General features: G+C 39.5%; 1 protein-coding gene across 1 annotated transcript in view; it reads left to right on the forward strand.

The window, feature by feature from the left end:
• Positions 1-822: 822 nt before the first annotated feature.
• SIK2 (salt inducible kinase 2) overlaps positions 823-12,494 on the forward strand; it is a 135,452-nt gene continuing 123,780 nt past the window's right edge. Inside the window, exon 1 of the mRNA XM_076002501.1 lies at positions 823-914. Coding sequence (XP_075858616.1) covers positions 897-914 — 18 coding nt within the window. The 5' untranslated portion in view covers positions 823-896. The remainder of the gene's footprint in view (positions 915-12,494) is intronic.

Genomic DNA, 12,494 nt, shown 5'->3' on the forward strand with positions numbered 1-12,494 from the left:
TGTAAATATTTCAACATGTGTCTCTAAAAGATAAAGGCTCTTTTTGATCTTTAAACATGACCATAGTAAAATTATCAAGTACAAAAATGAACAATTCCTTAACATGATCAAATATGGAATCAGAGTTCACATTTCCTCAATTCTCTTATATTTTCACCTTTTTAAAATTTGAATCAGGATCCAAATAAAGTACAGTACATTACAACTGAGCAATATCTCTTTTAAGTCTACTTTAACTTAGTATATAGGCTTCTCTTCCATCCCTTTGTTTCTCTTGTGATTTTTTTTGTTAAAGATGCCAGGTCAAGGTTGGACCTGGTGGTATGCACCCACTCAGGAGGCTGAGGCAGAAGGATCACTTGAGCCCAGGAGTTTGAGGTTGCAGGGCAGTGAACTATGATCAGGCCACTGACCTCATGCTCAGGCAACAAAAGCGAGACCTTTCTTACAAAAAAAAAAAAAAAAGAAGAAGAAGAAGAAAAAAGATATCAGGTTGATTGCCTTGTAGAGTTTCCCGTAAACTAGATTTGCTATTGTGTCATTTCACAAGTTCTTTATCTCTTATGTTTCCTGCAAATTGTTAGTTATTTCTAAAGGCTTAATCAGATTCAGGTTCAATCTTTTTTGTTTGTTGTTTTGCAATATGTGTAGCAAAGAATTTAATCTTGTCCAAAAAAAAAGGTCTGGCCTTTGCCCTCAGTTCTGGGAGGTAATTTCTAAACCCTTGGAATTTCATGCTTCATAGGAGTGGTTTTGTTTGCATGGGGGCCTTGGGTCAAACTGGATAGTGTAACAATGTGATTTAAGGTGGAAGCTTTGGGTCCCACATAATCAGCTCAACTTCTGGAGGGGCTGGAGACTGAGAAGTCATGTGGGCAGTCAACCAAATATAATCTATGGACAGGAAGGCTCAGGTAAGTTTCCTTGCTTGGCAATAATCTGTGCATATTGTCACACATAGAGAATGGGAAAGTAATGGTGTCCATAACTCTATGAGGAAAGCACAACTGGAACATCCATACTGGGAACTTTTCTGGACTCTGCACTATATGTTTTCTTCTTTGACTACATTTGATCTGTATTCTTTAGCAGTTAATAAACCATAGCCTTTAGTATAACAGCTTGTAGTGAGTTCTGAGTCCTTCTAGCAAACTACCAAAACCAAGGGTGGTTTCGAGATCCCCAAACTTGCAACTGATGCCAGAAGTGAGGGCAATAACTGCCCCCCTAAACTTCCCACAAGACCACTACATTGTGGTAGTATCTATCAGGTACAAAATAACTGGCTATTTCTTTCATTCTTTTTTCTTTTCTTTTCTCTTTTTTTTTTTTTTTTTTTGATTTTTGGTTTTTTGTTTGTTTTTGAGACAGGGTCTTGCTCTGTTGTACGGGCTAGAGAGCAATGACATCATCACAGCTCACTGCAACCTCAAACTCCTGGGCTTATGGCTATTTCTTTTTCTGCTATTAGCCATTGGTGATCATTGCTTAAGGTCATTAACTCTTCAAGGACTGCAAAATGGTGATATTCTATTTATATAATTTCTTCTTCTTAGTTTTTAGTCTTCTTTCTCCACAAATTATTCCCTTTCATCAATTGTCTGGTATATAGGTAATATGGGAAAGACAGAAACATTTGCTTAATTCTTTTATTTACCAGTTTTTAAAATTAAGACGTAATTTCTTACATCCTCCAAAGTGATCAATGACTTTTTAAAAATCTTTATGTCATGAATTTAAGCATCAATCCATTGCATTATCATCATTGATCTTCATCTTTTTTTTGAGACAGAGTCTCGCTCTGTTGCCTGGGCTAGAGTGCCATGGCATCAGCCTAGCTCACAGCAACCTCAAACTCCTGGGCTTAAGCGATCCTTCTGCCTCAACCTCCCAAGTAGCTGGGACTACAGGCGTGGGCCACCGTGCCCAGCTAATTTTTCCTATATATTTTTAGTTGTCCAGCTAATTTCTTTCTATTTTTTTAGTAGAGACAAGGTCTCGCTCTTGCTTAGGCTGGTCTCAGACTCCTGACCTTGAGCCATCCGCCTGCCTCGGCCTCCCAGAGTGCTAGGATTAAAGACGTGAACCTCTGTGCCAGCCCTGATCTTCATCTTTGACCATCTTTGGCCCATGAGAACTTATCTAAATTGACTCCTGAATCCTTTTGACATGATCCTAGTATTCTTTGATAGCTTCCTTGCTTTCTGGTATCACAAGATGTTCCAGGCTTATCTCATGTATTTCCTGTTTCAGACCTGGAATCAGCCATTTTTCTAAAAAGTCCTGTCTCAAGTTGGGTTCCCCCAGGAAACAGACTCTGAGTTGAATATTTACATGCAAGAAGTTTATTGGGGACTACCCTCAGAATCACCACCCATGGAGGAGAGACAAAAATAAGAATGAGCAGAGGAAGGAGTTGAACCACTGCACCGTCACCACCAATCCCACAGAGAATGCTGGAGATGGTCTAGCCCTCTAAAATGTCCTGCCTTGAGGCAAGAGAGCCTGACTTTTATAGTCTGACTTTTATAATCCACATTAACCAGTCAGTAGATGTAGGCTGCTGCTGGGGAGGGGTGTGTGAACTTTGGTGAGGTGGCTGTCTTCATTTTGAGACAGTGGTTCTCAACCAGGTCAATTTTGCCCTCCAGGGGACATTTGGAGACATTTTTTTTTTTTTTTTTTTTTTTTTTGAGACAGAGTCTTGCTTTGTTGCCCAGGCTAGAGTGAGTGCTGTGGTGTCAGCCTAGCTCACAGCAACCTCAAACTCCTGGGCTCAAGCAATCCTCCTGCCTCGGCCTCCCGAGTGGCTGGGACTACAGGCATGTGCCACCATGCCCAGCTAATTATTTCTATATATATTTAGCTGTCCAAGTAATTTCTTTCTATTTTTAGTAGAGACAGGGTCTTGCTCTTGCTCAGGCTGGTTTCGAACTCCTGACCTCAAGCAATCTTCCCACCTCGGCCTCCCAGAGTGCTAGGATTACAGACATAAGCCACTGCAACTGGCCTTGGAGACATTTTTTATGCTACTGGTGTCTAGTGGGTAGAAACCAGGTATTCTGTTAAACATCTTCTAATACACAGAACTACTCTCAGCAACAAAGAATTATCCAGTCCAAAATGTCAATAGTGCTGGGACTGAGAAACCTTGGTTTAGGGCAATGCCCGAAGAGTGACTCAACTGAGAACCAAGGGTAGCCAATGCTCCCAGCACTGGGAGAACGAGCCCTCAGTTCTGAAAGGGGAATCTGGGTGGCATACCGGGGCATTTGCCACACATCTTGATTACTTAAAAAAAAAAAAACTAGTACATAGACACCTCAGCCTGGGTGCTAGCAATGCTCATCGATACTGGTTTGGTCTTTATGTCTAGGCCTTTTCAGAGGACAGAGGTAGAAAAACGCTTTTTACTACACATCATTCATTCATATCAATATTTTCAATTCAAAATCAGGACTACAGGTATAATCCTTATATCTTGAGAAACATGGAAACTCACTGACTCTTAAGAAGTTTTCTGAAAGCCATCTGGTTAAGCCCTTTTTGACTCTTATTAAGTTTATATGTTATGGGGTTACAAAAGTAAAGGGAACTTTTGTGCAACGATGTTCAAAAATGATCTAGCATATTAGAATTGGAAGTAATCTTAGAGATGATCTAGTGACCAAAATTCTAATTTTATAATCGAGGGGGTTGGGGGAGGAAGGCTGGAAAAGTTCAGTGAACTTGCTTTCAGGTCCATAGCTACTTAGTGCCCTAGGGAGGACCAAGATCAGGCCACCTAAGTCCTCATATACTCTTCTCCCTAGTAATTACCTCTCCCATGTTACAGAAGAAAATAATAGAGCAGAGAGGAACAGAACGGAAGATGAAACTCATTGCCAAGTTCAGTGGTGCTCCTTTGTAGAACTGAATACCCTGAGCACAGATTTGTATGGGGGAAGCACTCCTTAGCCACTGTCAGTGGACACATCCACTTAGTTGTTTTTCCAAAGCACTATTAGATTGTGCCTTCCACATTCTCTTCTTCACTCTTGCTAATGACCAAGCAGTTACACACACTAGTAAATAAGTTGGCCAGGGTTGGGCCATCTTACCCCAAACAAGAACAGAATGAATGATTTGGTCTAATTCATTAGCAGCATACACAGAAACAATTAAGCTGGCAACATTGTGTAATGCCTCACTCCTTTTCAAATGAAAGACTTTCTTAGGAACCTTCTTTTTATTCCCTCCCAAGGCATACTACTCTGAACTCTTCTTGTGCTAGTCAGTTGTTTTTTACTTCTTCCAATGCTTCATAAAATTTTCCAGTGAAGTATTGGGAAAGAAGAATGCAAGCTGAACACAACACCACACACACACACACACACACACACACACACACACACACACACACACACACACACACAGACATGCACATGTGTGCATACATAGCCCTGGGGAAGTGACCCAAACCAAAATTCTTAGGAAATGCAAAATTTTCCCAAAGTCCTGTGTTTATCTAAAATATTCATTCAAGTCTCACAAGCTACTTGGTTTTTCTTAAAGAAATAGAAATTTAACCACTTCAGTACCAACATCGACTGTAGTCAACAGCCGCAGATGAACGCGCACAGCGACTTTAGCCGACAGCCGTAATATGACTTTTCTAATTTTTCATTGATCAAAATAAATTGTGAACATTTAAAAATAACGTAATGAAAACATATATGTATATGTTACCTATTCTGATTTACATTACAAGTAAAGCTGCCTGTAAAACAAGCCTTCAGTGATTTAAAGCTTTCCTCATCACACAAGAGCAAAACAGATTCGTCGTCAATGCACAGCGCAAACCACCGTGCGGACTATGAGTGCCGGCTGTGGGGAAGGTTTTGTGGCCGGTGAGCGCCGCACCGAAATGGTTAAAAGGGAAATGGATATTCCAGAAGATGCATTACATTTAATAAAGTCTTTGAGAAATCCTTCCCCCTTTCTAATCATGACATATTCCTTATATCCTCATTTGAGAAATCTCACTTGAGAAACCACTTATATAATCTATTTCTGCTGCTCTTAGGTAGAACTCACACTCTTAAAAGTGGTTTGCCATTACAAAAAAAAAAAAACCTTGCATTTTATCTACTCATTCAATCAATTGTTTATGGAGTATCTAATGTTTTTCTTGCTTTTATTTTAGCAAAATCACTAGTTAAGCCGTTGTCAAGATTTTCATATAATTTATGTTTTACCAACAGTAATATCATAAAAGATTAAAATTAAAATCAAAGTACATTCAAACTGCATAAAATTTTATTATATTTTATCAAAAGTAATTATTTTTAATAAAATAATTACTTTTATTATTTTTCATATATTGTCAAAAAAGTTATGTTTATTTTAAAGTATTCAAAAGCAATCTATTAAAATTAAAAGGTAAAATATAAATTATATTTAATAATTTTAATTTGAGAATGGCACAAACCACAAACTTTTATAGCGTTCAGATCCAGCCACCTGCTGTTTCAAGGACATAGGGCAAGAGATAATAGAAAAATGTCTTCCTGGGGCCTAAACAGTATTAGTTGTAAGAGTGGACATGAGGCTGATGGCCATGCTGTGTCAATGCTGAATGCCTAAGTGAGAGAGGGGCACATGTGCTCTTTTTTTTTTTTTTTTTTTTTTTTTTTTTTTTTTTTTTTTGAGACAGAGTCTCGCTTTCTTGCCTAGGCTAGAGTGAGTGCCATGGCATCAGCCTAGCTCACAGCAACCTCAAACTCCTGGGCTCAAGCAATCCTCCTGCCTCAGCCTCCCGAGTAGCTGGGACTACAGGCACGAGCCACCATGCCCGGCTGATTTTTATATTATATATATTAGTTGGCCAATTAATTTCTTTCTATTTTTATGGTAGAGACGGGGTCTCGCTCAGGCTGGTTTTGAACTCCTGACCTTGAGCAATCCGCCCGCCTCGGCCTCCCAGAGTGCTAGGATTACAGGCGTGAGCCACCGCGCCCGGCCGGCACATGTGCTCTTTAAAAATTTGTGTGTGTGTGTGTGTGTGTGTGTGTGTGTGTGTGTGTGTGTGTGTGGTTTGTGATATGTGGGGCCCTCTAAAGCTGGGGCAGCCCTTGCTTGTCCCAGTCTGAGGACAGTCACAAGTCTTCAGAATTTGGATGCATAATGGAGTAGGGAGAGTAGATATGACACCCCCAGTCCCACCCCTCACCACTCCGGAGAGTATATAGGGTGAGAAGACCTAGGGTCAAAGAGTTTAGAATACATTGCCTGCCTACCCAGTGATGTTGGCGTATAAAGTAGATATGATTATTACTAATTTTACATATAAGGAAACTGAGGCACAAACTAAATTGAAGTGACTCTCCAATAGTTACCTAGCTATAACTCACTGGAGCCAAGACCAAAGCCCAAGGCACCTGGCTCCCCACCCATAGAATCTTGCTGCCTTGTGTCTGGCTTCTCGATGCTCAGGGTTGCTTCTACATTTCTGTCAGGATTTTGAGGTCAAGTAGTGTATAGGTTGAAAAGAACAAAAGAACCGTATTGTTTAGCCCTCGTTAGTGTTTAAGGATTTGGAGTTTCAGGGGTGGAGGAAAACGGAAGTCATTTTAATAGATGTTTTCTGAACCTGATCATTGAACTTCAACATCTTGGAATCAACATATCCTGAAATGTTTCTGCTCAAATCGTGATTATGGGCACAACAATAAAATTACTGTATTTAGTCTTCTGGTGCGTGGTCAGCATCTTCTTTTATCCTTTTGATTTGGAGTTCCTTGGGCTACTGAATGGGGATGTTTTCTGTTCTTATGTGGCAATTTGAGAAGGGTAGCTAAGTAGCATAATTGTTATTTACCATGTGGTATGCACTATTTGGGAGTTGGGGGCTGAACCCGACAGAAAATTAAATGTGATTTCTGCCCTCAGAAGTCCTCATTTTACTCTGATGAATAGATTTGACATGTAAACACAGGAAGGAGAGGAGAACACCACCTTCAGGGGAGAGGGGATGGAGATACACTCAACAAGACAGACGTCTGTGATAGTACCTAATCAATGTAATTGGTAGATGAGTTGAAGAAAATTAACAGATTTTTTTTTTTTGCTGTAAAGCAAAGGCTACATACAAACACTGCCTCTAAGGCTGATCTCCACGCCTCCAATCTTACACCCCAAAAGTTTTGATCCAAGTTCAGTTATATGGGCATCTGCCCACAAGCCAGATTCTTGGTGTTATTTTGTCTTCTTCACAAAAAAATGTATATATACTCCTTTCTCTTTCCCACTGCCAACTCTCTTCTGCAAAAAAAAAAACTCAGGGCACTAGAAATACGCATGAAATTATCTTCACTCACGGGGATGGGCGGATGCCTGTTTAGAAAGACATTTATGGCAAAATGTGGCTGACCAGTAGAGGGGGCATGGGACTTACATTTGGTGGTCTTTAAAGAAATCAGAAACCAGAATAAAGGTTGCTTGGGTAAGGTCACAAAGCAGAATAAACGGGGTGTATAGCAAATTTACAACTGCTAAAAAAAGTTTGTGAACATTCTTTTTATATCTTTACATTCTTGTGTGGGCATATGAAAGAGGAACATTGTGCACATTCAAGGAATGAATCACTCTTGATCCAATAGTGCATGACATTTCTTACTTGAGCTATCTTGCATTCAAATTCTTATTACTCAACGATATACATGTGATTTCATTTTTTTTTTTTTTTTTTTGAGACAGAGTCTCGCTTTGTTGCCTAGGCTAGAGTGAGTGCCGTGGCGTCAGCCTAGCTCACAGCAACCTCAAACTCCTGGGCTCAAGCGATCCTTCTGTCTCAGCCTCCCAAGTAGCTGGGACTACAGGCATGAGCCACCATGCCCGGCTAATTTTTCTGTATATATTAGTTGGCCTATTAGTTTTTTTTCTATTTATAGTAGAGACGGGGTCTCGCTCTTGCTCAGGCTGGTTTCGAACTCCCGACCTCGAGCAATCCACCCGCCTCAGCCTCCCAGAGAGCTAGGATTACAGGCGTGAGCCACCGCGCCCGGCCTTGTGATTTCATTTTAACATAGCTTTTCCACTGTGACACATGTGTGCAAATTGCTCGAGTTGCTATGGCATACTTTATTTGGCAAAATATTTAAATGTTAGGTAAACTTTTATCTTCACATATCTAGAGATTGTTATCCTCAGCAATAACTGCTCTCGGTGGGTATTTTGGTGAGTAAAATAATCCTAGTGACCAAGAGCCTAACCCAATTGTTAAGGGCCAGGCCCTAGGGTCAAACAGATGAGACTTCAAATTCTGGATTCTCATACACTAGCTTCATAAACTCAAGCGAGTTAACTCACTAAGCTGTGATTCATCTGTAAAAAGGGGATTATAGTAGTAATCAAAAATAGGATTATTGTGTGGATTAATGGTAAGAACAAAACATGGTCAGGATAGTGGATGTTTTTCTAATCAAGTGCACAGAATTGGATTATCTTTTTTTTTTTTCTTGGCCAACCTAGTCATTTCTGAGGTTAGATTATCTTTGATTTGTGATACATTCTCATTCACTGGCCCAAGCATAGCCCTCTTTTGTTTATATCTATATATACTTATATGCTTCTTTATGTATTTGCTTATTATAATATAAATACTTGTGAACTCACCATCCAATGTAAAAATTAGATCATTAACAATCATACCCACCTATGAGCTTCTCCCCAATCCATTTATCCAACTTCCCTTCCTTGATTATCATATTTATTATTAGCTTTTTTTTGAAATTATAGCTTGATCATATATTTGTATTCCTAAAAATTATATTGTTTAATTTCATCTGTTTTTAACTTTTATAAAAAGGGTATCAGGCATTTGCCTTTACTAACAGTGCTGCCAGGAACATTGATGTTCCCATCACCTGTCATACGTAGAGTTTTTGTTGGGTATATATTAATACCTAGAAGTAAAATTTGCTGGGTTACAGGATATGGGAGTGTTCAACATTTAGATAATGACAGACTTTCCAAAGTGGTTGTATCCATTTTACATTCTCAAGAACATTGTATAAGATATTCCGCTAATTCACATTCTCTCCAGCATTTGGTATTGTCTCATTTCTTAATTTTTGCCAATTGAATGGGTATAAAATGGGTATATTTTGGTGTTAATTTATCCTCTGCAATCAATAATGAAGTTGACCAGCTCATATTTTTATTGGTCATACGAGTTTTCTCCTCTGTTTAATTTCTGTTCATATTTCTTGGCCATTTTGTTTTGTTTTGTTCATCCTTTCCTTATTGATTTGAAGAAACCTCTATAAAATCTTGCTATTAATCCTTTGTTGGTTAATTGAGTTGCAAATATCCTCTCTCAGCTGATACCTTCTCTTGTTTCTTTTTGTAAGATATCTTTTAATATTTAGAAGTTCTTAATGTTAACATAGTCAGATTTATTAATCTTTTCTCTTATGGTTAGAGGTTTTTTGGTGTCTTTAATAAATTCTTCACTACTCTAAAATCAGAAAGACATATGCCAGTACTTTCTTTTTTTTTTTTTTTTTTTTGAGACAGAGTCTCGCTTTGTTGCCCAGGCTAGAGTGAGTGCCGTGGCGTCAGCCTAGCTCACAGCAACCTCAAACTCCTGGCTCAAGCAATCCTCCTGCCTCAGCCTCCCAAGTAGCTGGGACTACAGGCATTCGCCACCATGCCCGGCTAATTTTTTGTATATATATTAGTTGGCCAATTAATTTCTTTCTATTTATAGTAGAGACGGGGTCTCGCTCTTGCTCAGGCTGGTTTTGAACTCCTGACCTCGAGCAATCCGCCCGCCTCGGCCTCCCAGAGAGCTAGGATTACAGGCGTGAGCCACCGCGCCCGGCCTATGCCAGTACTTTCTAATAAAATTTATAAAATTTCACTTTTAAAATTTAAGTCTCTAATTTATCTGGACTTTATTTTTATACATGGTATGAGTAAGGGATCAATATCCTTTATATACATGGGTCTGTTTCTGAGTTATCTATTTACCCAAAGTTTTATTTTTCTATTAATATTTCTGAACAAATACCAATTATTTTCATATACTGTAGCTTCAAAATAAATCTAGTAAAACAAAACTATACCAACAAAGATTGATTATGCTTATTTTATATTTGTTACATTTGTTAACCATCTGATCTAGCATATTGTATTTGCTTCTGGTGGCATCTATAATCCAGGTTGTTGCTTTCTTTTGAAGTAGTTGTACTCCTGAAACATCTCATTACTTTGGCTGTGAGTATATAGTTCTCTGATGGTATCATCTATTTCATCTGAGTTTTTGTAATGGAAAAAACCAAAGGCTAGATCCCAGTCTGTGTCAACATCCAGTGAGCTCAAGGAGAAGGGCAGGGACAAGCCCTGGGGTGGAGAGCTCCAAGCACCAGACTATCATAATTAATTGCTCAGGCTCGGTATCCTGCCACCAAAACCTCTTCCAGTCAGGGTCCTATCTTTAGACTCACTCCTACCCACTCCCTTCAAGGAGAAGCAGCCTGAAAAGAAGAAGTAGGGCCTTTGGTAGGTGACTAGGTCATGAGGGCAGAGCCTTCATAAATGGGACTAGTACTCTTATAAAAAGAGGATGGAGGAAGCCTGTTTGGCCCTTCTGGACTTCGATCATGTGAGGACTGAGCAAGAAGGCACCATCTAGGAAGCATAGAGCTAGCCTTCACCAAATACCGAATCTGCTGGTGCCTTGATCTTGGACTTCCTAGCCTCCAGAAGTGTGAGCAATAAAATTCTGTTATCTATATTAACAAATTACCCAGTCTAAGGTATTTCGTTATAGCAACCTGAATGGACTAAGATACCAATCATGAAGCTAATGGGAAAAAAACTAACCTAGCAGAGAGGAAGGCCTAGAGACTTTCTCTCCAGGTAAACAAAATTCATTTTAATAGTGGTTTTTGGAAGGCTACCACATTTGCTTTGTTTAATCCATAGGAATAAGGCCATGTACAAGGGAAGTAGCAGTCTGCTGGAAGAGACATTTTAGACAAATATAATGTTTCAGCTTTCAAATCTCACTGTACAGAATCATACACCCATAATAATAATAATTTCAACTAATGCTTATAAGCTGGCAACAATAATTATGTCAACTTTTCTAATGTCAAGTCTTATGGGTCACAGTGTATGTCATAATCTAGTATATATTAGACCGCATATAATATAGTCCTACCCTACCCCTTCAGTCCCATCCCTCTTTCTTTCTCATTACTACTCAGCTGGAATGCTTTTAGCTTTTTCCCACCTCAGGATACTCAGAATTTTTTTCACTGAGTGAAAAAAATCCCTTATCTCCTACTGATTCTTCAGATCTCGCCTGAAATGTCATTTCCTGATAAAAACTTTTTGACCCCCAACCTAGAATAGGACTCCCTATTATACAATCTCATACCAGGTGGTTCTTTTCTTTTAGAATATTTACTACAATTATAATTAATGTAATATGTGAAAGAGGGAAATTGGTATAATACACTGGAAAGCGGAGAAGAATACATTTTTATTCAATTTTTGAACAAATATATATTGAGGACTTATTACATCCCAGGCATTGTGTTAGGTGCTAGGAATATAGTAGAGAAAAGGGTAGACCTTTTCTCTTTAATCACCCATTCTTGAGGATCTCCCCTGGATCTTATCACCACTTAGAACAATTATATCTAACTCAAATATGCTGGCATAGAGCATGATTCCTTCCCAATATCTTTCATGCCCTCACTCTCATCTAATTTATGCTCCAGATTCTTGAGCCCTCCATCTTCTTTCCCAACAATCTCATCCAAAGTCTCTTATTCCTCCACCCTCACACTCCCTGCAGATAATCTGTTCCCTACTTCACAGAGGAAATTGATGCCAAGAGTAAATTTCCTGCACTGAGAACGATCCACTTGCCTGTCAGCAAAGCTGCCCTTACTTCCTCCTCACCCACATCAGAGTAAAGGAGGCCTCTCACCTCCTGACTAAAGAGTCCCTTGTGTTGTGGATTCCTTTATCCTCTCTCTAGTTATTTCTACTCCCCTTTATTTCAAGCTTTCCCTTCTCTGGCTCTTTCCAAAAATGGTCAACTCTCTATCAATTAAAACACACACACAGGCCAGGCGTAGTGGCTCACGCCTATAATCCTAGCACTCTGGGAGGCCGAGGTGGGTGGATTGCTCAAGGTCAGGAGTTCAAAACCAGCCTGAGCAAGAGCAAGACCCCATCTCTACCATAAATAGAAAGAAATTAATTGGTCAACTAATGTATATAGAAAAAAATTAGCTGGGCATGCTGGCACATGCCTTGTAGTCCCAGCTACTTGGGAGGCTGAGGCAGCAGGATTGCTTGAACCCAAGAGTTTGAGGTTGCTGTGAGCTAGGCTGACACCACGGCACTCACTCTAGCCTGGGCAACAAAGCGAGGCTCTCTCAAAACACACACACACACACACACACACACACACACACACACACCAAACTTCT

The sequence above is a fragment of the Microcebus murinus genome, chromosome 4 (genome assembly GCF_040939455.1).
Source record: "Microcebus murinus isolate Inina chromosome 4, M.murinus_Inina_mat1.0, whole genome shotgun sequence".
NCBI classification, from domain to species: Eukaryota; Metazoa; Chordata; class Mammalia; order Primates; family Cheirogaleidae; genus Microcebus; species Microcebus murinus.